This window comes from Phyllostomus discolor, chromosome 5, assembly GCF_004126475.2.
Source record: "Phyllostomus discolor isolate MPI-MPIP mPhyDis1 chromosome 5, mPhyDis1.pri.v3, whole genome shotgun sequence".
Classification (NCBI taxonomy): Eukaryota; Metazoa; Chordata; class Mammalia; order Chiroptera; family Phyllostomidae; genus Phyllostomus; species Phyllostomus discolor.
This window is the reverse complement of record NC_040907.2, coordinates 31,292,391-31,319,685: the sequence shown is the minus strand read 5'-3', so window position 1 is coordinate 31,319,685 and position 27,295 is coordinate 31,292,391. Positions and strand designations below refer to the sequence as shown.

The window sequence follows — 27,295 nt, the reverse complement described above, 5'->3', positions numbered from 1 at the left end:
CTTACTGCCTAACTTAAGTCAGAGCTTAAGTCTCTTCATTGATAACTAAGTACCTAAAAATATGTAAATAAATGAAGAATGCTGTGACAGATGTATTGTTTTTAAGAATCTAGTTATGGTTAGTGTTAAATAATTAGATAGTTGATGACAGGTAATAAATGAGCAAGTTACTTGGCTCTTTGACCAATACGGCAAGCTGTTCTGTCTGAGAGAAAATCTAAATCTAACAGACTCATTAATTTGAATTTCTGAATTACCTTTGATAGCTAATTAGAGAAATGGTTATATTTAAAAAACAAACTCTTACTCTGTCAGGTGGTTCAGTTGGTTAGAGCATCATCATGTGCATTAGGGGGTTATAGGTTTGATCCCTGGTTGGGGTATGTGCTGGAGGCAACCAATAGATGTTTCTCTACCTCCTTCCCACCCCCACCACCAATGTCAATATAAAGCATATCCTCAGGTGAGGGCTGGTTGGTTGGTTGATTTTTGGAAGGCAAACTCTGTTCAGGTGACTCTTCCAAAATCCTTAGAATTATGGACAGTTATGTTCATAATTGTTGCTATAGGTGGCAACACATTAATGTCTAAGTTAGACTTCAGAGTTTTGACTCCTGGGACCTTAATTTGATTGATCATTTGACTGTCTCATTTTAGCAATTATATATATATAACAGTGATTTAGCCTCGTGGTAATGTTTCTGTTTTTTGTTTTTTCATTCAGAGTGTTATATTCCTATGGCCTTGTAAATGATCGAAAAATGATGGAAATGGATGGAAAATAATACGTGGCTTCTCTACTGAAGCAGGAGAATATTCTTCATATCACCTTCCAGTAGTTCAGTTTCAGTCTTCAAAAGGAGACAAAACAAGTGAAATAGAGAAAACTGAAAAGACGAGACAACTTTGGAACTGTCTTTCTGCTTGACTACTCCTTAATCCCCTTGTCTTTCTACTTGTTTTAATTTTGCTGTGAATTTATAAATAGTGAAGACCAAAGAAATAGAAGATACATTTGGAAGCTTTATACCAAGAAATTTGCCTTGAAAGCTGCTATTTGGAGGGGAAAGTATATCAAGTTCCTGTCTGATTTTTTTTTAACAAGATTTCTTATATCCTTAGATTTTGAAGGATAAAACAAATATAAGTAACATATTTGCACATCATTTTTAGCAGCTGTGTGAGGATAATGAGATTTGGAAATTAAGGGCTTTGTCATGTGGATGTTTTGCCACTGGAATTGAGTGCTCAGATCTTTTATAGATAGCTCTTTAATATATTTTTGATCTGTCGCTTAGATGACATTATTTGCCCATGTGAATTCACCTGTCTTTTTATTTATGACCTTGTTATGAACAGTGTTTGTACTCACTGTGCAAATGTCCATGTATTATCTATTTAAGCAACATCATAGTGCCATCACTCAAGGAAGTTGAATGAGGTGAACATAGACATAAGTCTTTCCCCTTCCCCCCCTTTTTTAAATGTAACAAATACTTTTTATCTTCCCCCCTTCCCCCCTCCCCCTCCCCTCCCCCCTTTTGGAAGTGTGTCAGGAACTAGGTAGTTTAAGATGAGCAATTGAGGGGACTGAGAGTGATCCACACAGAGCCTGGCTTCTTTGTGCTTCATCATAAGGTGTGCTGCTGCCCAACCTTATTAAGCACCCTTCTAACAAGAACCTCGTGGGAAATCCAGCTGGCAGACTCAAGGAATTCAGGAAACAGGACCACAGAGGTTACGCTCTGGGGTAAATATTCTCCTGTGTCTAACTTGGGAAGAAGACTGTGCATGTATATGTATCATGGAAAATATGCTGCTTTCTGATGTATTTAATTTTGAAAAATACCAGTGGGGTGGTTTGGAGACACTAACGGATCTCTCAGGAAAATTGATGATAGTTGGTGTTCAAGGAAGTTAATGTGAACTAAATAGAACACTTGAAAGATTGTATCTTCCTTCTCTAGGAAGATCTTTTTCTACTGCTTTTGCCAGAAGTTACCTGAAGAAGTTATCTCTTCATCATAAGTATCTCTAATTTTGAGTAGATGTTTATTCTTAAGGTTCTTCCAAAAAAACTCAAGAATTCATAAGCTTTTATATAACCTTTCAGATCTATGTTACTTTTCTCTTTATGCATTTTTCAAGGTTGTGTATTCATGGACCACTGCTATCTTTAGAACCTGTGAAGTATGCGGTCTGATCAGTAGTCTAGAGAAGCTTAGAGGGCGGGTCTTTTCTGTAAGGTGGAGGATCTTAAATAATCACAAACTCCTTTACACTTTGCTATCAAGATATTTCACCTTTTCAGATCCTGGCCATGAGGTTGGATGCCTCACCTTGTTGAAAAGAGACACTGGACCTAAATGGCGCAGCATGATTTTGTTCCTGCTTGGCTAAATTTCTCAACACCACAGGCAGTTAAGGTACTGTTCTGTTCCTATAGTAACCATCCAAATGGCCTCCATTTTACAGTCTGTGTGTTTTTTTGGTATATTTAGTGGGTTTGTTTTTTTAAGATTTTATTTATTTACTTTTATAGAGAGGGAAGGGAGGGAGAGAGAGAGAGAGAGAAACATCAATGTGCGGTTGCTGGGGGCCGTGGCCTGCAACCCAGGCATGTGCCCTGACTGGGAATCGAACCTGCAATGCTTTGGTTTGCAGCCCGTGCTCAACCCACTGAGCTACGCCAGCCAGGGCTGGTATATTTAGTTTTGCCTGAGGGTTTGAAATAAGTTTCCATAGATTAATTACCTTTGTTGTTGTTTCTTTAAGATTTTATAAAACAAAGAAACAAGCAAAATATAACCAAAGACCCTGAAATAGAGTGACTGGCGGGGAGAGAAGAGGGAATTTAAGGGGACAGTGGGAAGGGTTCACAGGAACAAACTTAAAGGACACATGGTCATAAACTAAGGGGAGGGTGGTAATGGGAGGGAAGTGGGGAGGGTGGGAAGGGGGAATGGATTGGGAGTAAAAAGGAGAAAACTGTATTTGAACACTGATTAAAATTTAAAAAAAGATTTTATTTAATTTTAGAGAGAGGGGAAAGGAGGGAAAAAGAGAGGGATAGAAACATCAATGTATGGTTGCCTCCTACTCACCGCCTATTGGGACCTGGCCCTCAACCCAGGCATGTGCCCTGACTGGTAATCGAAACAGCAACCCTTTAGTTTGCAGGCCAGCACACAATCCACTGAGCCACACTAGCCAGGACACATATAGTCAGTTGATTTTTTTACCAAAATAATTCAATGCAGAAGTGATAGTCTCTTTAACAAATCGTTATAGAGCTGGATATATCTGTATAGGGGCAGAGCAGAGGGGAGAATCTCATTCTTCATATCTTATACAGAAATTAACTTGAAGGGGATCATAACCTAACTTAAAAAATTAAAAACCATAAAACCTTTGCGTGACTGATGTGGCCCAGTGGATTGAGCCCCAGCCTGTGAACCGAACAGTCACTGGTTTGATTCCCAGTCAGGGCACATGCCAGGGTTGCCCAGTTGGGGGTGTGCAAGAGGCAGTTGATCGTTGCTTCTCTCCTATTCTCTCTCTTCCTTCTCCTCTCTCTAAAAACTAAGAAATAAAGATATTTTAAAAGCCCATAAGCCCTGGCTGGCATAGCTCAGTGGCTTGAGTGAGGGCTGCAAACCAAAGCATAGCAAGTTTGATTCCCAGTCAGGGCACATGCCTGGGTTGCAGGCCACGGCCCCCAGCAACCGCACATTGGTGTTTCTCTCTTCCTCTCTCTTTCTCCCTCCCTTCCCTCTCTAAAAATAAAATAAATAAAATCTTTTTTTTTAAAGCCCATAAAACTTTATTTTTCTAGAGACATTTTTAAACATTCCTGAAACATTTTAAGGAGACCATTTTCCTTTCCTATTGCAAGATTAATATTTATTTTGAAAGTAAAAAATCTTACCATTAAATTTTTTTTCTTCTTTTTATTGATCTAGGGAGAGGGCAAGGGAGGGAGAAAATCATCAATATGAGAGAGAAACATTGATCAGTTGCTTCCCTCACGTGCCCCAATTGAGGACCTTTCCTTTTGGGGGGATGATGCCCAACCAACTGAGCCACACCTGCCAGAGCAGATTAATATTTTTAAGTGTAATGTTTTGGGGCTTATTTTTTCTGGCAAGGTTTTGTTTTTGTTTTTGTTTTGGGGGGTTTTTTGTTTTTTTTTTTTTTTTTTTTTTTTTTTTTTTTTTTTTTTTTTTTTTTTTTTTTTTTTGGCAAATTGGAGTAGCTTCCTTTTCTTCCTTTATGAGATAACGTAAATGAGTTAATGATTAAATACACAGCCTAGGACGACTATAACTCAGGCCTCTGGTACCTTTATGATGGTCCATATGTTCATAATGGCGGTTTCTACTGCCGTTACTATTTTCTAAAAGCCTGGTATAAAACCTAAGATACTGAAAGATGTCTATTTATCTGTTTGTTTCTCTGTACTTTATCATCTTAGTCACCTACAGCCACCTTCGAAAAACAGGGAGAGCACCTACCCCGAGGAGATGGTAGATTTGGAGTAAGCCGTCGTCGACATAATTCCTCTGATGGCTTTTTTAACAATGGACCTCTGCGAACTACAGGAGGTGAGCCATGCCCAATTTCCATAATTACATTTAGCTACTCATTTAGGGCAAGCTCAGCATGGCAGTGCATGTCCATAATTTGAAATAGTGATCTTTTTGTAAGACTAGTCCTTTCTAAGTCGAACATTGTTATGTTCTTATGAGTCCTTTATTCACTTGAAGAACTTATATAGAAATTATATGAAAAGAAAAATGTATTTTGTGATTTCTTCTGTATGGATTTAATGTTTTATTTAAAAGGTCCCCTGAAGGGCTTTCGGTAATACCATAAAAAGGTTTAGGGAGCATTTGGCCCAGCTACTTCTGAGTTTCCAGGAAGCAGACACTTTAATGTTGTACTTTTCCTTACTATTTCAGATTCCTGGCACCAGCCCTCCCTGTTTCGCCATGATTCAGTGGACTCTGGTGTCTCTAAGGGAGCATATACTGGAATCACAGGAAACGTTTCTGGTTGGCATGGCTCTTCCCGAGGTCATGATGGCATGAGCCAGCGTAGTGGGGGTGGCACAGGAAACCATCGCCACTGGAATGGCAGCTTTCACTCCCGGAAAGGCTGTGCCTTTCAGGAAAAGCCACCTACAGAGATTAGGGAAGAAAAGAAAGAGGACAAGATGGAAAAGTTGCAGTTTGAAGAGGAAGACTTTGTAAGTATGATGGTTTGTTGTGTAGTTAAAATCTAACAATATCTCAAATATAAGACCCCGTTAGTAATGAGAACATTTCAGAAATTACTAAAAATGGAGTCTCTACGTTTCGATTTTTATTGTTTTTAGAGAGAAGCAGTCAATGACCATGAAGATGGTGCTATAAATCTTGTGTAACTTTTAGCAAATTTTGGCTTTCATCTTTATGCCTTTGGAACTTAAAGTCCTTAATTTCTCTTAAGTTTTATAAGACTCAGTATTCAAATATATAATTATGTAAAAAATGTAATCTTGCATGTTAAATTGTTTTTCTCCAACTATCATTTGAGGTTTTTTCTCTTAAGTTTATCCTCTTCTGTAAAATAGTTGTGATAACTTATAAACATGCAAACATGCAATTGGAAGTAGTCTAGCTGTTGCCTATGTATTCAGGAAGACTTGATGCTGTTGTGTGTTGAATTACATACTCTTTGGACTCTAAACCAAAAGTAGTTTTTAGTACACCTTTAAAAAGTTCATAAATTAAGTATATCAATATTATCACAATACATGATAGGTTTTTTTAAGAGAGAAACATTGATTTGTTGTCTCACTTATTAATACATTCATTAATTCTGTGTGCCCTGACCAAGGATTGAACCCACAACCTTGGTTTATTGGGATGATGCTTTAACCAACTGAGCTACCTGGCCAGGGCTGTAAGAGATATGTTAAATAATTAAGATAATTTATATTATTTTTTGTGCTAGATCTTCAAAATCCTTTGTGTATTCTGTACTTGTAGCACATACCTGTAGACTGCAGAGTCATGGTGCTCAGAAATCACATTTGGCTAGTGGCTACCATATTCGATATTGCAGCTCTAGTTTTATGTTTTGTTTGGTTTTTTAAGAGAGAAACATGGGTGTGAGAGAGAAACATTGATTGGCCGCCTCCCATTTGTTCCCCAACCAAAGCCACCCCCAGCCTTTCAGTGTATGCTAACCAACTGAGCCACTCTGCCCAGGGTGACTCTAGTTATTTTCAAGTGGCACATCAAATTAACCAGTCATATCTATGAGAGCCATTGTATTATGTTAATAAAATTAAATAGTCAGATTTAGGCATGTGCCCATCTTCTGATTCTAGCAAATGTCCTGGGGGTTCTAGAATGTCATTTATTAATATGAACTCATACCCCCAAGCACTTATCCTTCAGACCTTTATTTTTGGAAAACTTTCTACTTCCCTGACACTGAATATTCATCTAGAATTTTCCACATGTCCAGTAGTCCAAAAGTTGCTATAACATAAAATTGTAACTGATTATTCAATAAACTCATAAGCAAACCCAGGAAGACCAGTGAAAATGATAAAGAAACAAAATCTCTGTTGTTCATCACAACCTGGGAACTTGGTGAAATCTTCATCAAAGACACTCATTCTTATCAAATTAGTTTCTTTTTATGTTTTTATTCTGTATAATTGAACCCACTATAATTAATATCTGACATGAATATTTATCTAAAGTACATCTTCTGCTATGACCACAACTAGCTGAGTATATAAAAAATACATTTAACCCTGGCTGGTATGGCTCAGTGGATTGAGCACAAGCTGCAAATCAGGGTCATGGATTCGATTTCCAGTCAGGGCACATGCCTGGGTTGTGAGCGAGGTCCCCAGTGGGGAGCATGTGAGAGGCAACCACACACTGATGTTTGTCTCTCTCTCTTTTTCCTTCCCTTCTTCTCTCTCTAAATAAAATCTTTTTAAAACATGATTGATTTTTTAAAATTAAAAAAGATTATGAAGAGTAGTGTGGGGTAAAGTGGAAATTACTAAGTATACATAGAATATGAAGAAACAGTCAAGTTAACACATCACCTAACTTTGTGAAATATTAACATTTTGCTACATATGCTCTAGACCACTATTTTATAAAAGGTAAAATATTACAGATACAGTTAAAGCTTTCCTAATCTGCTCTCCTCACTTTCCCCTGGAGGTAATCACTATCTTGATTTTCAGTGTTTTATCATCCTCATGCCTGTTTATTTTTTTAAGATTTTATTTATTTTTAGAGAGAGAAGGGAGCGAGAGAGGGAAACATCAGTGTGTGGTTGCCTCTCAAGTGCCCCCTACTGGGAACCTGGCCTGCAAGCCATGCATGTGCCCTGACTGGAAATCAAACTGCTGACCTTTGGTTTGCAGGCTGGCGCTCAATCCACTAAGACACACCATCTAGGGCTAGGAAAAGATCTCAAACACAGGAAGCATTAACTATAAGGAAAACATTGATAAATCATGCTTCCCTAAATCTGAAAACTTTGTATCTCACATATTCAAGGAAAATGTTAGTAAAATATATACTTGAAATGGGACCTATATCCATAGTAGAAATAACTCCTGCAACTCGATAATTTTTTTACAAAAATGAGCAAGATTTGAACAACTATTCACAAGGGAATATACACAAGTGGCCAGTAGGCATCTGAATAAAATGATCAGTGTCATCGGTCATAAGGAAAACTTGGAAATTAAGACTACTATGAGGTACTGTTGCACACCCACCAGAATGGCTAAATTTAACAGTCTGAAAACACTAAATTTGGTGACATTTTAGAGCACCCGGAACTCTATTACATTGTTAGGAATGTAAAGGAGTATAACCATTTTGGGGAAAGGAAAGTCTGCAAGTTTCTTACAAAACTAAACATAAACTGACCCTGAGGCCCGTTAATTCCACTTGTAGGTATTTACTCAAGAGAAATTAAAGTAGATGTGTATTTATTACAGTTTTATTCTTAATGGCCCAAATTGTCAGTAATTTAAATGTCTATCAACATAAAAATAGAAAAGCTATGGTGTAATGCAATGGACTATTTATTCACTAATAGAAAAGAAGGGCTGACATGATTACATTATGAATCTCAGTGAAGCCTTACAGTGAAGGGTACATCCTGTATAATTACATTCATTTGACATTTTAGAATGGGCAAATAATCTATTGTGGGAAAGAAAATCACAACAAGTGTTTCCTTTGTGGAGTAGAGATCAACTGGGAAAATGTATGAGGGAACTTGCTGATTGTAGGAAATAGTTTTTTATCTTTAGAGAGGTTGGTGAGGTGTAAGCATTTTTCAGAACTCCTAGAATGATATACCTGGTATTGGTGCAATTCATTTTATGTTATTAAGAAGTAGATTACTGTCACTAGTTGTGAAACAAATAGACATCATAAGCCTCCTGGTGTGATGCACTGAGGATCCTACACTACCTCTGTGAATTCCTTCTAAAAATACATAACCTTGATTCTAACCATGAGAAAACATTGTACAAACTGAAATTTAGGTTTCCACTAAAGAAAGAGAAATTCTATAAAAGAACTAGCCTATGCTGTTTAAAAAATGTTATGGTCATAAAAAAAAAAGTTCCAGATTAAAGAAACCCAAAGAGAACAACTAAAGGCAACATCTGAACCTAGATTACATTCTGGATGGAGAGAAAAACAATGTTTTTAAGGCAAGGACCTACATCCAAGATTGCTCTATCCAGCAAAACTTTCATTTAGGATGGAAGGGCAGATAAAGTGCTTCTCAGGTAAGGTCAAGTTAAAGGAGTTCATCAACAAGCCCTTATTATATGAAATGTTAAAGGGATGTATCTAAGAAAAAGAAGATAAAAAAGAACATGTACAGTAAAATGACAGCAAACTTATAATTATTAACAGCCACAGCTAAAACAAAAACAAACTAAACAAACAACAGGAACAGAACCACAGAAATGGAGATCACATGGAGGGTTAGCAACAGGGGAGTGGGAGGAGGGAGGGGGGGAAAGGTACAGAGAATAAGTAGCATAGATGGTAGGTAGAAAATAGACCGGGGGAGGGTAAGGATAGTATGGGAAATGTACAAGCTAAAGAATTTATAAGTATGACACATGGACATGAACTAAAGGGGGGGAATGTGGGTGGGAGGGAGTGAAGGGAGGAAATTGGGCAACTATAATAGCATAATCAATAAAATATATTAAAAGAAAAATAAAAAAAACTTTTGCCTTGCTATAAAAGACATCAGCGTTAGGGTTCCTAAGTGTTGTGGATTAGATGATAGTGTTTATTGTTAGTTGGGTTTTTTGTTTTTGTTTGTGGGGTTGTTTGTTGTTTTGTTTTTAAGTTTTTAGGGTTCCTTTCCCTTATCCAAGGATACATTTATTGATTTGAGAGAGAAAGGAAGGAGAGAAAGAAACATTAATGTGAGAGAGAAACATCAATCACTTGCTTCCCATACATGCAGACTCACAAGCTTTTACCAACTGAGCCACCTGGCCAGGGCTATTGTGAACTTCTTGATTTTTAAATTATACTGTGATTATGTAAGAGAATATTCTTTTAAGGAAATACATAGTAAAATATTTGAGGGTGAATGACATCAAGTCCTTCACTTACAAATGGTGTGGGTAGGAAATATAGCTACAGAGAATGAATGGTGGGGCAGCTGTGGTAAAATGCTGACATCACTGGTGAAAGCAAAGAACAATTTGACAACTCTGCTTTTGTGGAGTGAGTGTAGAAGCAGGACTTCGAGGTAGTATATTAGACGGAGCAAATTGGTGAGAACTGTGTGCAGCAGCTCAAGTTTGGGAAAGTTTGATCTCAGTTACCAAGGGGGGTTTGGAGCTACCTGAAGATGAAGAGAAGAAAATGGAAGAGAGCAAAGCCAAATTTTAAGAACCTCTGCAGGCTCATGAAGGAAATCTTGGATAAGGAGGTTAAGAAGGCGACAGTCTCCAATAGGCTTATCTTCACCCCGCAGCATTAGGATTAGTGCCTGTGGCTGGACAGCTCTGCAATGGGCACTGCGGGGTTAAACCTTGACCACCCCATTGTGGACACTCTGAAGCAGAAGGCAGAGGCAGATAAGAATGACAGGGCTGTCAAGGACCATGTGGTGCTGCTGTTTGAAACTGTACTGCTCTCTCTCAGCTTCTCACTTAGGGGTCCCCAGACTTTGTCTAATTAAATCTGCCTAATCAAACTGGCTTTTGACATTGATGAAGATGAAGCCAGTGCTATTGTTTCTGATGAGATCCCCCCATTGAGGGCGATGAGGATGCACCTTGTATGGAAGTAGATTAGGAGTTTCTACCTGCAGACCACACATGCACGCAAGCGAATATCCCACTTCTCAATCGCCACTTCAGACCTTGTTGGAAAGGGGTTAACTAGCTGTTAACTGAATGTCATGGTGAAGCTGCTTAACTCCAGTTGCCCATAGCTGCAGTTGTACAAATCACCTGAATAGTTTCCACACAGGAATATTAAAGCTTAACACAAAATCTGATGCAGATTTGTTGCTCACTCTTGCTCAGTCCTTTTGAATGTGACAGCCACACAGTACACGTGTTCTCTTAATGGCATCTACTTCCCCCACTGACTAGCACAATGAAGTTATCATTGTTCGTGCATGTGTATTCTGTTCCACTCTCCTTGGCTTCCAGGTTACATCAATGTCATGCAAACTGTGTTTAGTTATGTTAACAATGGCTGGACTTTTTCTGGAGAGACTGTGTGTGTGTGTGCGCGCGCGCGCCCGCGAGCACACATTTCCTGGATGTAGGCTCTGTCCACTGGAAAAATCTAAAAACATAAAAGTGGAATGTTTTGTCACACTAATTAGCAAAGAAGTAATTAAAGACTACTAGGATTGTTACAGAGGGATTCACAAGCCAAATTAAAGAGGTTCCCACTAGCCAGACTTGGGATATTTCATCTATCAATTAAGGATAATTATAACAAGGGTCTGACTCACAACTATGATTAAATCTGAGTTCACAATGATACTTCATCTTAGATAAAACAAGCATGCATTTATCTTTTCCATATGAATTTTACCACTGAGTCACCAAATAGAGGAAGTTTTTTTTATGGAAGTATAATAACTAGTAAAGAAAGAATAATAAAATTAGAAGATCATTGTTTTCCAGCTTGTAGAAGATTAATGGTTTTATTCTATGAATGGGTTTCGGCCACCATCACAAAAAGAGGCATAATTAGACATATATGCCTCCTGAAGGAAAAGCACCCAGCAAGAAGTTGCCTCGCCAGAATAAAAAGGTGGGGCCCTGGCCAAGTAGTTCAGTTGATTAGAGCATCATCCCACTACACCAAGGTTGTGGATTGAGACCCCAGTCAGGGCACATACAAGAATCAGCCAATGAATAAGCTGTAATCTGTAGATTAAAAAATGATTTTGGAGGCAAAAGTCAGGAGAGATTTTTTTGTTTTTAAATCAGGTTTATAAAATGTTTTATGAGAACTTTTTTTCCTGTATCTGTTACATTTTTAAATTTTAAAAAATCAGTGGAAAGAGAACAAAGCTATCACATAAATAGGGGCAATATTTCTGAAAACCCTAGATAGAATATGACTGAGAACACGATGTTTCATGGTAGAGCAAATGCATAAGTGGCCACCATAACAAGAAAGGTTTGTGGGGTTTTTTGTTTTTGTTTTAAATGATTTAAAGTCTTTCCACTGTATTTAGGTCTCTGCTGATTCCTGCTAATCATTTTATTTTATTTTATTTTAGATTTTATTTATTTATTTTTAGAGAGGGGAAGAAAGGGAGAGAGAGGGAGAAAGAGAGAAACATCAGTGTGTGGTCGCCTCTCTTGTGGCCCCCACTGGGGACCTGGCCCGCAACCTAGGCATGTGCCCTGATTGGGAATCAAACCTGCGATGTTTTGGTTCACAGCCTGGGCTCAATCCACTGAGCTACACCAGCCAGGGCAAGAAAGGTTTCTTAATTGACAGGCAAAGCAGGCAACTCTGTAGAGTATAGCAGTAGAGTACTTAGTGGGAGATTGGGTTGGAGTGGAACAGAAGACTCAGCAATTCTGAGCAGATTTTTCTCCCCTAAAGGTTCCTGTTACTATACTTATTTTATATTATGACTTGGGTAGTACAAAGGGACGAAAATGCAGTAACACCAGGAGCCATACCTCCTGGTGGTCTCGTGACAAATGATTGTTTATAGTTGATACTATCACCAGTTTGGTGTTTACTTAGTTGTTATTGCCATTTTGGCTGTCACTAATAACATTTATGGCTTCATTTTAAGGAACACAAGTAATCAGTTGGAAGACTTTGATATGTTTGCTAAGGACAGTGAGGTCAGTCAAAGTTCACAGCATTAAACTTTAAAAATCAAATGATCCCTGGCTGGTGTAGGACAGTAGATTGAGCGTGGGCTTTGAACCAAAGGGTCACTGGTTCAATTCCCAATCAGGGCACATTCCTGGGTTGCAGACAGGGTCCCAGTAAGGGGTGTGTGAGAGGCGACCACACACTGATGTTTTTGTCCCTCTCTTTCTCCTTCCCTTCCCCTCTATAAAAATAAATAAAATCTTTTTTTTTTTTTATAAAATAAAAATCAAATGAAATCTGGAACACGATGATGGGTTTGGTTTTGTTCACATCTACATCTATCAAGTAGGCCTATTAAAGTAAGAAAACCACTCTTACCCATGGTGGACTCCTATATAAACCTGCTTGGACCCTGCTTCAGGAGATTTTGATTTAGAAGCTCTGTAGCACAGTCTGGGTGTCATTCTATTTGTTTAATGTTCTGTGGTCAATTGTGGTGAAAAGCCATTTCTTACTCTGTTAACCAGATGTTTAAAAGTTTGAGCTGGGACACTAGTGTCATTCTTACATTCTCTATACACTTAGTTCTTAGGTCCAGTCAGTTGCTCTGAACACTTCTCCATCCTTTTCCTATGTTCTTTTACTTTTGTTGCCTTCATTACTCTCCCAGACTATGGAATTGGTCTCCTAGTTGATATTTAAACTCAAATACACCCGTCAAGCCGCCACAAGGCTGTTGGAAACTGTTGGTTGGATCATGGTTAACTTTGTTTATGAACGGATCCCCATTACCTATAGAATAAAAGTCCCCCCAAAATATTCCATAGTCTGGCTCTTGCCTACTTTGCCAAACATCTCTTTCCCCACAGGAGAGCACCTCCTTTCCTATCACTAATCACGTTGAACTATTTTGCAGATCACTGAACAATCTGTTCTTTTTCATGCTTCTTGTCTTGGTGTTCATTGAACACTGCTCTTGGAATTGCCTGTGTTCCAGCTTTGGGATTCTTCTTTAAGGACTCTTAGTCATCGACTCTAAAGAAGCCTTTTCTAAATAGCACTTCTCTTTCAAATAGAATCGACTATTAGTTCTTTTTCTTCTCTAAATGTTTTTAATAGCCCTTATAACCTTTGATTGTACGTACTTGTCTACAAGTTTATCTTTGTAGTGAAACTCATCCTTTGGGGACAAGGGCTCTTTTTAATTGACTTAAGTGTCTGTATTTCTAGCAGTCTCTGGTCCGTGGTTTGCTTTTGTCCTAAAGCAATCTTAGAAAGGTGGTAACTACTACACATTTCACTGACAGATTGTCCTTAAGTCTGTGAAAAGTGATCCACGTTCTTCATTCAGCTTTCTGTGCCTCCTTATTTGGCATACATGTCCTATGTAAAGATAAATTGCACGATTGGTCTATTATTTTTATTTTTGATCTTATTAAAGAAAACTAAACCCAAGAGAGCCTAACATAAGATCTAACATAAACATAAGATCTATTGATTTTGCATTTCAACATCTTTTATCTGTTTGTTAGTTCTGATCAGAGCATTAAGTAAGTGCTGCTGATACAATTATGTGATAGATTCCATGGTGCTGGCTACTTTGCAAAAAGTGCAAAACTGCTTAGCTTTCTGTTTCAATCATTAATATCCCTTTTTTCCTAGCCTTCTTTGAATCCAGAAGCTGGCAAACAGAATCAACCATGCAGACCTATTGGGACCCCTTCTGGAGTGTGGGGTAGGTAGATTTTGCCATTTTAAAGGCACAACTTTAAATTTTTCGTAGCAGAGGAGCAAAAAATCTTCATCTCTTTTTTTAATTGTTTCTTTATCTTGTTTCTCATCTCATCTGTTTGTATACTGTAAGTAACAACTATTAACTCTTACTCTGCTCCCCAAGATACCATTGAAATGTATATGGTAGTAGAACCATAACATAGACAGTTGAGAGCTTATATAGCCCTGAACTTGGAAGTACATTTTAGGCAAAGGGAGAATAATACAAAGTTTATAGGAAGTAATTTTTAATTAACATTGCAAATTTGCTTATAACAGTTGAATTGATTTTATTGTTGTCTCCTAAATACAACAATGTATTCTAAGCAGTCTTCCATATTATTGTTCTTCTGAAGTGTTATTTAAAATGGTATATAATACCACATTTTATAGTCCATTTTGTTTAGCCAGGTTCCAGTTGCTGGGGTTTTTTTGTTTTGTTTTGGCAGTTATTAGTGATGTTTATTATATAGGGCAAGGAGAAAATAAATACGTGTGTGTGTGTGTGCGCGCGCGCGTACACACACACACACACACCTAGCCTTATAAATTAATAGACAAATCAGTGTATTTCAAACCAAACCTGATCTGTGGTTTTGAGATCTTTGACATTTACAAATTGGACTCTCCTAGTGCCTGCGTTGGACATGTTTAGTAGCCAGGCATCTTATTGAGAAGGTTTTATCTAAATACTGGGTTTGGATCTTGAGTTTTAGAACTAAGGGTGGTTGCTGTCATTTCCCCTTCATTAATGATTCATAGTCTGCTCCAGTTTCCTCAACAGTAGGTCACATGGCAGTTTCCCCAGTTCCCTCGTCTCTATTCCCATGCTGTCAGGAGCTGTCACCCTTGGATATATTACTGTTGGGTCCGTACCTGTGTGGTACACTGCTAACATCTTTAGGCTTTCTCGTTGGTTTATGAATTTAGAATCAAGTGCTTAATATAATGGCATTTCTTTCTACAGTTCTCAAGTAGTGTCGCTTTTGAGAGTATCTGTTAAGTGTCAGCTCTTTATTGAAAGAGGGGCCTTATTAACTGTGCTTTCTGTTAACCAGTAATTTTGACATTGTTTTATTTCTCCGTGGTTGTACTTCACAGAAAACCCACCTGGTGCCAAGCAAACCTCCAAAATGCTAGTCATCAAAAAAGTTTCCAAAGAAGATCCTGCTGCTGCCTTCTCTGCTGCATTCACCTCACCCGGATTGCACCCTGCAAATGGGAACAAATTGTCAAACATGGTTCCAAGTGTCTATAAGAACCTGGTTCCTAAGCCTGCACCACCTCCTTCCAAGGTAGGATTTGGAATCCATGTCAGAAAGTTATACGGCAGAGGTTTTGGAATAAATCCGGAAAATAGTAAATTTATCATTTTTTTTTGGTTGAATCATTCACTAGATATTCAGAACTCGTTATATGTGTTCTATTGTAGTCTTTCTCCAAACTCTACTGCCACCAGCTGGATTTTTAGTAGGCCTCTCTTTCATTAACTTCATTTCATAAACTTTCTGCTGTTTCCATTAATAGCACAGACATCCATCTGATCATGTAGCTGAATATCTTGATTGCTTCTTTTCCCTTTCTCTTTATTCATTTTCCCTGTACCAAAAAATTATAAAGTCCCTGTTACTCTCTCTCTAATGCCCTATGTTTTTGTCATCCCACCTTTACTGTTGTGTATACTTCTATTTCCTCATCTTTCTGTTCATCTTACGCAGAACTGCCAGAATGATCATCCTTCAATATGTCATGTTCTTTCCTAAATCCCTTCAGTGGTTCCAAACCATCTACTTAGCAGGGGTTGATAAACTTTTCTGTAAAGGATCAGATAATTAAATATTTTAGGCTTTGCTGGTCACACATGGTAATGTGGTCTTTGGCTCATGGGTCATACCATGCCAATCCATGATCTGATAATACAATATCCAAACTCCTCAGTATTGGTGTATATAGTTCTTGATAGCCTAAGCTCAATCCATCTTTCACATTTTACTCCCCCTTTCTCCTTACCTAAGAAATCATTCTTCAAGTTCATGTCATCCTTTGTGAATCCTTTTCTGTCACATACATCTGAAGATCTAATTAATCCATATGTCTCTGTGATTAAATACCACTCTGTTATCACAGTCTCTACAACACTTAATTGGCTTTGATTTTATTTCTTTACTTGGTTGTAATCTTAAATGCAGGTTTCAGATCCTCTTCATCTTTGTTATCCCTAGCTTCCTCACAAAAGCTCATAATAATTGTTTAAAGGAATTCCAGCCTCTGTAAGAAAACAAGTGATGAGAATTCACAGTGTAAGCGCTGTGTTTGGTGCTAATGAGCAGTGCAAAGAAGTATAACATTGGTCATGATTTACCATGAGCTGAAAGTTTAATTGATTTGACAAGATACTATGATATAAAAGGTCATATATGTGTGTGTGTGTGTGTGTGTGTGAATTAAAATGACAAATCCTAAACAGAGTTGTTATAACTAAATTAAATACTGTTTACATAATGCAGAGGAACAAGGTTAGTCCAGACGATGACCATCTAGGAAAATTTTACTGAAAAATTGTAATTTGACTGACCTTTGAAGGATGGTCCACATTTAGGTAGGCAGAAGAATCTATAAGAGTAATGCAAATTAGAAGAGGTGGTTAAATAAAAATTCCAAAACTAGAAAACACTAGGAATATTTGAAGACTAAAGAATGAATCATTTTAATTACTCCTCATAGCACTGGAGAAATACCAGGACTGAGGATCATTATCCTGCTGATAACGAAGCTTTCAGGATAGATAAGATCTCCAAGAGCAGAGAAAGAGGAATAAAGAATGGGAAAATAAGACTTGGGGGAACTATTTTATATTTTGTAAAATATTAGGAAAATAAGATAGTCATGAGAACTGAGAAATTGTAATTCAGACATAGAAAAATTGTTTTACTACCAAAGAAATCTGGGTGGGTGAGTTTAGGATAACAGCCAAGGTTGTCAATACTTGTCAATTGCAGATGACAGGTTAAGGAAAATAACAAAAATATTTTGACCTTAGCAGTTTGAAAGTTTTTAGTAAGCATTGAGTTGAGGTTTGGAGGAAGTAGTGTAGGGTCGAGAGAAGATTTCAGGGGGTTCTGGAATTGTGTGGGTTGAAGTGGAGATAACAGCACCTCTGAGACCTGGCAGTAAAAGGAAGTAGAATATGGGTGGTGGTGAAAGGATGAAGAAAATCTTCAGGAAGAAGCCCCTGAAGACAACCTGAAATATACTTGAAAGAGGTCATTTTAAAGGATTATCACCCAAGAAGAAAAATGGGAATAAAACTGAAAAGTGGAGTTATTTCTGAAAAGGGTTTAAGGTACTTGTTCCTCTCACATGGAAGGGAAAGAACATGAATTCACAATGTAGCATAGAAATTAATGGCAGAACTTTGGAATAGACAGATTCCACTTGCACATCCTTAATGATATGATCTTGGGCAACTTCTAAGTTTCCATTTCGTCATCTATAAAATAGAGGTAATAGTGTCTGTCTTATATAAGGATATTTGGAGGAATAAGAAAATTTTATGAAGTACTTAAAATTGGCATATGGTGTTAATAAATGGTAGCTGTTACTGTCCACATGGCCCCACCTTATGTTTGTTCCATTCTTTAAGAGTTTTATATAAAGAGTTTTCCTAAGTGTTACTTCATTTGAAATGTCTACAAGCATTCTGTTAGATAAGAGAATATAAAAAGTAAGACAATTTCATATCCTCAAGGATCTCAAAATTTTTCAGGGAGTGAAGTGGCAAGGATAAAAGTCATGACACAGTTCATTAAGAACAGTTTACTGGTGTTGTGGAGGACTAAGGTGAAGAGGGACTAAAAATTGGAAAAGGAATCTCAAGGCTGCTGCTGTTGTCTTTCTGAAAGGTAGTGAAGCGTGAACAGGGATGATAAAAGTAGGCGAAGAGCCCTGGCTGGTGAAGGTCAGTGGGTTGGGCATAGTCCTGCAAAGCAAGGGGTCGCCAGTTTGATGCCTGGTCTGCAAGTTCAGTCCCACTTTGCAGCACATGCAGGAGGCAACCAATCAATGTTCCTCTCGCATGGGTGTTTCTCCCTCTTTTCCTCCCTCCCTTCCCCTCTTTCTAGAAATGAATAAATAAAATCTGTAAAAGGGGGGGGGGGGCTGAATATTCTTCCCTGAGAAACTGGAATAACCATGGAACCATTTCACTGGAGTTAGAGAAGTGAGAAAGATCAGTTTCAGGAAAAGGTGGAAGTGGTTCTGGGTACTTTGTGCGATGTTGGAGGAAGGAAGAGGTGTGTTGAAGGAAGGAAGAGGTAAGATGACTAGGATGGCTAGTAAGCAGATGAAGATTCATCCGTTCATTTTCTCTAGGTGTTCAGCAAACAACTACTAAACATTGAGTATCTATATACTAAAATCTGTGGGTTACTAGAGGCACAAAATAATCTCAGAGAGTTCAGTGTCTGGTAGACAGACAGGTAGTAACTGTGCCCATCTGCCTGGAGAGGATCCTCAGAGTCTTTACCAATAAGGTCAACTCGGTTTTGAAGTGGCAAAGGAAACAACTACCATTTGTTGATACCTTACAATGTTCCAAGATACTGACTAGGCATTTTACATACATTGTAACATTTACTCCTGGTCCTAAATAGAAAATTATGTAATGAGGTTGGGTAGCTAATGAAGTCTGGACTCTTTAAACCAAGTTTGTCCGACTTCAAATCAGGGCTCTTTCTACTGCCCAGAATGCCTCCCATCTTGAAGTATAGAAAGGAGAGGGGAAGTTGAGAATTGAGATTTTGTAGTTAGACATCTTAACACTCTGGGCTGTGATTTTGAGGAAGTTATTTAATTTTCTTAAACTTTAATTATTAAAAACAAGCAAAGTGGAGAGTATAAGAGGACTAAAAGATAGTATTTAAAAAATACAGTATGCCCTGGCTAGTGTAGCTCAGTGCATTAAGCACCGGCCTACCAACCAAAAGGTTGCTGGTTCAGTTCCCAGTCAGGGTACATACCTCGGTTGTGGGCCAGGTTCCCAGTAGGGGATGCATGAGAGGCAACCAGTTGATGTTTCTCTTCTTCTCTCTTTCCCTCCCTTCCACTCTCTCTAAAAATAGTCTTTATAAAATATATACAATAAAGATTTTTAAAAAGAAAGTAATTATTATATCTATCACATAACTGTGGTAAAACAATAAATGAAATTAAAGTTTGGGGGTTTATTTTATTATTATTTTATTTGTTTGTTTGATTTTAGAGAGAGGGGAAGGAAGGTAGAGAGAGAGAGAAACATCAATGTGTGGTTGCCTCTCCCATGCCCCCCTACTGGGGACCTGCTCTGCAACCCAGGCATGTGGCCTGACTGGGAATCGAACCAGAGACCCTTTGGTTCACAGGCCCACACTTAGTCCACTGAGCTACACCAGCCAGAGCTAAAATTAAAGTTTTAATAATACTTGGAATATGTAATACTAACACCTTCTAAGTAGTAGTAGTCAGTAAAGGGTAATTTTAAAACAGGGATTTATTAGGGAGCAAGTAAGTTGGGCCATTCTAGGCCCAGTAGGAACTATTGTTACCAAAAATAAAAAGCCAAAGCATGTTGTGTTTGGGAAAAGTTGCATGATTAAATGTAGCTGGTAGTGGGAAAGTGTTAGAAGGTAGTAAGACCTAAGCCAAATCATGAGGGTCTTTATAAAAGCTCAAGAGAAGGCTTAGGGGTAGAGATACAGTTTTACATACTATCAACATGATTTTAATACTAACAATTACAAGTTACAAATAGCCAATTTTCCTAATGAAGTTTGCCTGGGAACAGAAGAGCAGTGAGGCTAGACCCCTGGAGAATGCAGTGGAGCGTCAAGGAATGGGGAAGGGAAAGAGGAACAGAGAAATGGGTTTAAACAATTATCTCTCATCCTCCAAAACCAGATTTTTAAAATTGGCCTTTGAATGTAATATATAGAACAAGATTTATTGAAAGAGCTGGTTTATTAAAATGAGAACAGAGGAAAGTATTACAGGGAATTAGTGACTAATAATGAAGTGAAAAACAGTGAGTACTGGCTTAGGCTGAAAAGTTAAACAATAAAAGGATGATAGTATAAGGGAAAATAAATCTGTTTGGTTGTGTGTGTATGTCCCTATACACAGCTTAAATAAAATGGACTATCATGTTTGTAATTAAAACATGGAAGCACTTGCAAGAAGGTAATTAAAGATACAAAGGAGCCCTGGCTGGTGTGGCTCAGTGGATTGAGTGCTGACCTGAGAACTAAAAGGTTACCGGTTTGGTTCCCAGCCAGGGAACACGCCTGGGTTGCAGGCCAGGTTCCCAGTTGGGGGCATGCAAGAGGCAACCAATTGATGTTTCTCTCCCTCTCTTTCTCCCTCCCTTTCCCTCTCTAAAAAATAAATTTAATTTTTTTTTTTAAATTAAGATACAGGGGAGGAAAACATTGATAAATTCTTAAAGGAAAGAATACACGGCATGTTTCTGGTGTGCTTTTTTTCCCAGGCTGTCAGGATTACATCAAGGTTAACAACACACTGTAAAAGACTATTTTGGGGTCATACATTTGGAAAATGCTGTGTATTAACAAACAGTTAACAGATTGGTAGAGGAGAGGAAGCTGCCAAAGGAACTTAAGGTTCAAAGGAAGGAATTGGGGGGAGTTGCATTCAGTGATTTCTGCTTTTCAATCCAGTTGGAGAAGGCACATCATAATTTGAGGTAGAAAATTGGAGTTGAGTGGGAGTATGGAGGAAAAGAGAACACATTTTTAAAAGAAAACAATGGTTCACGTTCGTGTATTTCTACATAAAGTCAAGTTGGAATAAATTTGGGCAGAGATGGGATATCCTGTTGCACGTAACACACCGCCTGTTAAACCTTCGTACTACTTTAAAGTACCCTGTGGATAATTTAGCCTGACATAAACAGCATCTTCAGAGTTTTCAGCAAGACAAATAATCTTATCTGTCTCTTATCTAATTTTCCTGAGTGTTCTTTTTGTGAAAAATATATCACATACTAGTTGAGTGACCTTGGACAAAGTGCATAACTTTCTTCAGTGTTACTCTCTCTAAAAAGTCAACGTCATAATTATACCCAATTGGGTTAAATAAAACAGTATGATAAACGTCTTGTACATGGTAGATGGTCAGTTAATTCCCTTCCTAAAGCTTAGCATATCCTCTCTAATACCAAGAAAGAATTCTTTCTACTCAGACCGTTCCTTTGTCATAAAGGTGTTTCAGTTTTAATTGTTTCTTTCTGGAGAAAAAGGTGTTTTTCAATTACTTCAGCCTCACTCCATTGACATGCTTTGCTTTCCCTGTTCTTAGGCAGGGTGACTGACTCTATATTCCAGCTATGCGCCATCGTCGTTGGGGCCAGGTCCCACAGGGCTGAGCAGAAAAAGGGCCTCTGGACCAAACAGGATTGTCCCGCCATTTGCATTGCCTACCCTGGACTGGAGCTACCCCTCCTGCCATTGACGTCCCTGGGAAACAGCATGTTTCTGGTGTGCTTTTTTTCCCAGGCTGTCAGGATTACATCAAGGTTAACAACACACTGTAAAAGAATATTTTGGGGTCATACATTTGGAAAATGCTGTGTATTATATCTGCTCCTCAATTCACATATACAGTTAAATGCTTTGAGAAGTGACATGGTAAAGAACCCTATTCAACTTTACTCACCCCAGCATCTCCCAGGCTTATTGAACTAGAGTTCTCTCTTTGAGAAACACCTATTAATATCCTGTGGATCTTTTGATTTCCATCTTCCTTTTTATTTCAACTGTCTGAGAGGTTGCATACCTCCCAAACATGTTGAAACAGGTAGCTCTGGGCACTCGTGTTTCCATGTAACATTACTCTTTGCTTTTTGATCTTACAGGCTTAGCTTCTGTCTGCATGTGTTTTGACTGATTTGTTCTTTCTTCCCGTGTAGCCCAGTGCATGGAAAGCTAACAGAATGGAACACAAATCAGGATCCCTTTCCTCTAGCCGGGAGTCTGCTTTTACCAGTCCAATCTCTGTTACCAAACCAGTAGTGCTGGCTGGTAGCACAATTTTAAGCTCTCCCAAAGAGGTGAGTGAGGATAAAGGGAAGGCCTTTTCTAAGGTTGGCATTTCCCATTCGCTTTTACTGAGATATGCAATGTGATATGTACAGCTCTAACTCTATTTCCTTTATAGTTCTGCTTAACTCAAACTCATTTGTGTACTGGTGATTCCCGTTAGCCTGTAAAGATGGGCAGTAGCTGGATGAGGTGGTAGTTCTGTAGTAGACCAGGGTCAGTCTGTATTAGAAAAATGAAATAGATACTATATAAGCCATTCAGCCTTATCTGTTTGTTTTTTTAAAAAAAAAAAGGCTGAAGACTGTTTAAATGAAAAGGATAGTTTTTTTGGGTTTTGTTTTTTGGTGAAAGATGAAATGATTAACAGATTCTGGAAATCAGTACCACGTAGAAGTGACCCAGAGAATCCCAGTTCTTGCTGTTTACTGTCAGGAGCAACTTAATTGTGGTGTTTGCACAGAGTCCGTCCAGCACCACCCCTCCAATTGAGATCAGCTCGTCTCGTCTGACCAAGTTGACCCGGCGAACTACCGACAGGAAAAGCGAGTTCCTGAAGACTCTGAAGGATGACCGGAATGGAGACTTCTCAGAGAACAGAGACTGTGACAAGCTGGAGGATGTAAGAGAGAGGGTTTTTCTGGGGCAACATAGGTGTTTTCCTATGTTACACGTGTATGGGGGGGGTTGTCTTAGAAGAAAGATATGGCAGGGGGTTTTAATGTACAGAGAAGTGTCTATGAGAGTGACCATCTGGTAGCGTGGGTTTAATCCATTGTTCAACAGATGTCAAACTACGGCTTATTTTAATGATAGTTGCCTTGGAACTTGGTGGGGTTTTTGTTTTGTTTTGTTTTAAAGATTTTATTTATTTATTTTTAGAGAGGGAAGGGAGGGAGGGAGAGGGAGAGAGAGAGAAACATCAATGTGCGGTTGCTGGGGGTTATGGCCTGCAACCCAGGAATGTACCCTGGCTGGGAATCGAACCTGGGACACTTTGGTTCCCAGCCCGCGCTCAATCCACTGAGCTACGCCAGCCAGGGCTGGAACTTGGTGTTTTTAAACACAGCAACACTGCTTAAATCTTGAATTGTTCGGTTCTGTAAGAACTTGGTAAATCATAGAAGTTTTTGTCACACAGATTATATTTTATTGCAATGTAAGAACATAGGTGTCTCGTCGTTTCTGCCACAGTTGACATAATCTGTAGATAGTAGCCAGTTGGTATCCTTTGGAAATCTTAGCAAGGTGAGCAAGTCCTCATTTTTAAATGGGGAAATCCTGTGGGTTGAAATTGTCTTGTAAGCATTTCCGTGGGCTCTATAGATTGCTTATCTTGCCACAAAGAATTATTAAACCAACTGTGTTCTTTTCTTTATTGCAGTTGGAGGAAAACAGCACACCTGAACCAAAGGAAAATGGAGAAGAAGGCTGTCATCAGAATGGCCTTCCTCTCCCTATAGAGGAGGAAGGGGAGGTCCTCTCACAGTCTCTGGAAGCAGAGCACAGGTATGTGAGGATCGGGTCACATGTGTGGCCTGCAAGGAGCTGGACAGTACTTAAGGCAGCATTTCAGACTGAGTGCAGCGTACACAGAGAAGTCCCACAAGCACCCTACCGTGTTGTCTTGGTGTGCCCCAAATTGGCCTGTTTCTCATTGGGTGTTCCTTCACAGACTCAACAAGCCACTTCACACTTTTCTTTTGTGTAGCTTAGTTTCAGACTTAGTTTATGGCTCCACTTGATAAGGGGAAAGGGGAACCTGTTTCCTGGGACTGTTGTACTCTCTCCCCTTGGACACTTCTGGCCCAACTGAAGTTACCCATAAGACGCCTTTAAGGGGCCTTGGGAAGGATGAGACCCCTATGCCTGGAGCTTGTTTTTTAAATGAGGGCCTTGAACACTGGGCAGCTGATGGCACATGGGGCCTGCCACGCATGATAGTGCCTTTCTGAAAGGAGGCCCCTGTCCAGAGGAACCTTTAGGGGTTGGAATGTTATGAAGGAGACCATAATGCCGTGACATTGAAAGAGCACTTCAGCATATGTGGAAAGTGCTAATTTGCTCACAAGACAAAAAAGAGATGTATTCCTCTGTTATGTCTAAAGGACAGAGAGGGTCCTTGCAGTTTGGCACTTTTTTTTAAATTCTGTCTTATTTTCTGTGGTATTTATTCTCTCTTCTCTGTAGCTCTTATGCTCTGGAAAGAGCAACTGTGGAGATCCCCCTTTTAATCATAAGCACCTGAACAGCAATAATTCAAGTTTATCCCACTGGGGAGAAAAGACAAACCTAAGTTTCTTCTCTAACCTCCAAGTGGGTACCATTGTCCCTGAGCGGGAAAGGTTTTTGTGGAAAGTTGTGGGCTTCCCACTTAGGGCTTAAAGTTATCGTGTTTTCTTTGCCTGACCTGCCTCCTCCAGGTTACTGAAAGCAATGGGATGGCAGGAGTATCCTGAAAATGATGAGAATTATCTTCCCCTCACAGAGGATGAGCTCAAAGAGTTCCACATGAAAATTGAGCAGGTACGTCATAAACCTTTCCTAGAGGCCACTTAATGAGTAGGAGGATGAGGAGTTAGGACAGTCATTGCCCTTTGGGAGCCCAGTGTAGTGTGAAAAAGAAAGACCTTGCAAAGAAAACATAAAGTTACCATAGTAGAAATACAGAAGAACATCTAAATCTGCCTAGATGGCAGGTTTGCTGAATTGTGGCAGTCAGCGGTCCTGCTACACAATAGGCAGTCATGTGCTATAACAGAGGGGTCATCATGGCCATGAAGGGGGGGAACTGTGTGGCCATCGCCGCCGACAGGCACTTCAGGATCCAAGCCCAGATGGTGATCATGGATTTCCAGAAGATCTTTCCCATGGGTGACCAGCTGTACATCAGCCTAGCCAGGCTAGCCACCAGTTCCCTTACTGATGCCCAGCCCCTCAAGTTCTCGTTGAATCCGTATGAGCTGAAGGAAGGCGGGCAGCTCAAGCTCTACACCCTCATGAACATGGTGGTCCACCTCCTGTATGAGAAGCGGTTTGGCCCCTATACATTGAGCCAGTCATTGCTGGCTTGGACCTGAAGACCTTTAAGCCCTTCATTTGCTCTCTAAACCTTACTGGCTACGCCAGTGACTGATGACTCTGTGGTCAGTGGCACCTACACCAAACAAACATATAGGGTGTCTGAGTCCCTCTGGGAGCCCAACATGGATCCATAACACCTATATGAGACCATCTCACAAGCCATGCTGAATGCTGTGGACGCACTGTCAGGCACGGGAGTCAGCGTCCGTATCATTGAGAAGGACAAATGACCACCAGGACACTGAAGGCCCGAATGGACTAATCGTCTGTTCCCAGAGCCCACTCTTTTTTTTTTTCTTTTTTTTTTTATTATTAATAAAATAGTTTTTCTTTCTAGAATAATACTAATAAAATAAATCTGCCTAGGCAATAGGGATCTCCAGTGTTGCATATAAAAACCAGGTGAATACTTAGCAGATTTCAGTACATGGTATGCTCTTTCATCCTGGAAGCTTTAACCCCTTATCCAGGACCACAAGGCTATGTTCCAAAGTTATGGGCTGAGCCCTTGGTTCCTAGGTAGGCAGCCCCACCCTCTGCTTTTAGCCCTGTGGGTTTCCTCTGGTACTCGGGCCAGAGCCAAGAAGCCAAATTTTAATTTATTCAACAAATGCTTAGATTCTTTCTCTGAGTAAAATATTGCCAGACCTTAGGGTTTACAACAATGGACAAGACTAATGGGTCTCTACAGACCTTGTGGAGCTTGTGTCCTGGTGGTGTATATTTAAAGCATAAATAACAGTTGGGTCTTATAAAGCGAAAATACAGGCTGACCAAAAGACTTTGCTGCTCAGAACTGTTTCCCAATCATTGATATCACCTGAGAATTTGTAGAAATACAGAATCTCAAAATTTTACCCAAGTTATCCTGAATCTGAATCTGCATTTTAAACAGAGCCTTAAATGATTCATTTGTGCATTAAAGTTTGATAAGCACTGCTGCCAAACTTGAATCTGTTAGAAGGTCGTCCGTCTACATTCTGTCTGGAATTGAATTGAGGCCTGGCTTTCCCAGGTCCCATTGGCCAGTAAAGATACTGATGTTTTCTTTTTGTTCTTTTTCCTCTGTCCCATGCTTACTTATACCAGCTGAGAAGAAATGGCTTTGGGAAGAATGGCTTCTTGCAGAGCCGCAGTTCCAGCCTGTTCTCCCCTTGGAGAAGCACTTGTAAAGCAGAGTTTGAGGACTCAGACACGGAAACCAGTAGCAGTGAAACATCAGATGACGATGCCTGGAAGTAGGCATATATATATGTTGACAGTTAAATCTGACCCATGAACTCAGCTTGTGTGCTTAGGGAATATACAAAAAAAATCTTCTTTTCCTTTTCTTATGTTGTTGAATATTTCGTGCACAAGGGAAATAATCATATCCCAAAGAGAGATTTGACTTGTTTAGCTTTTGTTGTTCTTCCTGTTATCTGCTTAATAGAAATTCGTATGGTGGGAAAGATTTTTAAAACACACACACAGTATAGATGGGGCGATGCACAAGTGGGAGCTGGCAGTGCAGAGAGGAGGCGGCACTGGTCTGCAGCAACAGCTCCCACCAGCCCTTGGGGCACTCACCCCTGTGCTCAAGCAATCATTGTCAATGACAAAGTGACTATTGAAGTTATAATTGTATTAAATTAATGCTAATAATTTGGATATTTTATTTTATTTTTGGCTGCTCGGGTAACATTAGCCCTTAACTAAGTATATGTGGGTTTCCTTTATTTTTTTTCTTTCTTTTTTTCCTTTTTTTGGGTACAGCTGTAAAATATTTGGATATAGGAAATGTGTTATTCTTGCAGCCTTGATATTCAGGGTGGATTGTAAAATATAAATTTTTGTGAGATTTCAAAGATTAAGATTATTTTGATAACATTATTTACAGATTTAAAAGATGTGGTTATCACAAGTCTTGAGGGGGAAACTACTGCATAAAATAACTAACTTGGAATAAATATTTTGCATCAGTTTGGA

At 39.1% G+C, this 27,295-nt stretch overlaps 1 protein-coding gene and 1 pseudogene across 4 annotated transcripts in view; both read left to right on the top strand.

Annotated features, from left to right (window-relative positions):
* The window catches only part of GPBP1L1 (GC-rich promoter binding protein 1 like 1), a 46,121-nt gene extending 18,826 nt beyond the window's left edge, over nucleotides 1-27,295 (top strand). For 2 of the 4 annotated variants that reach the window (XM_028514227.2, XM_028514226.2), the window contains exons 2-12: nucleotides 725-1,750; nucleotides 2,312-2,426; nucleotides 4,475-4,604; nucleotides 4,962-5,248; nucleotides 14,043-14,115; nucleotides 15,255-15,448; nucleotides 22,114-22,254; nucleotides 22,707-22,865; nucleotides 23,628-23,752; nucleotides 24,667-24,769; nucleotides 26,417-27,295. In XM_028514227.2, coding sequence (XP_028370028.1) covers nucleotides 2,367-2,426; nucleotides 4,475-4,604; nucleotides 4,962-5,248; nucleotides 14,043-14,115; nucleotides 15,255-15,448; nucleotides 22,114-22,254; nucleotides 22,707-22,865; nucleotides 23,628-23,752; nucleotides 24,667-24,769; nucleotides 26,417-26,569 — 1,425 coding nt within the window. In that variant the 5' untranslated portion in view covers nucleotides 725-1,750; nucleotides 2,312-2,366 and the 3' untranslated portion in view covers nucleotides 26,570-27,295. The remainder of the gene's footprint in view (nucleotides 1-724; nucleotides 1,751-2,311; nucleotides 2,427-4,474; nucleotides 4,605-4,961; nucleotides 5,249-14,042; nucleotides 14,116-15,254; nucleotides 15,449-22,113; nucleotides 22,255-22,706; nucleotides 22,866-23,627; nucleotides 23,753-24,666; nucleotides 24,770-26,416) is intronic. The other 2 variants (XM_036026002.1, XM_036026003.1) reach the window with 2 other exon arrangements.
* On the top strand, nucleotides 24,776-26,149 carry LOC114498136 (annotated as a pseudogene).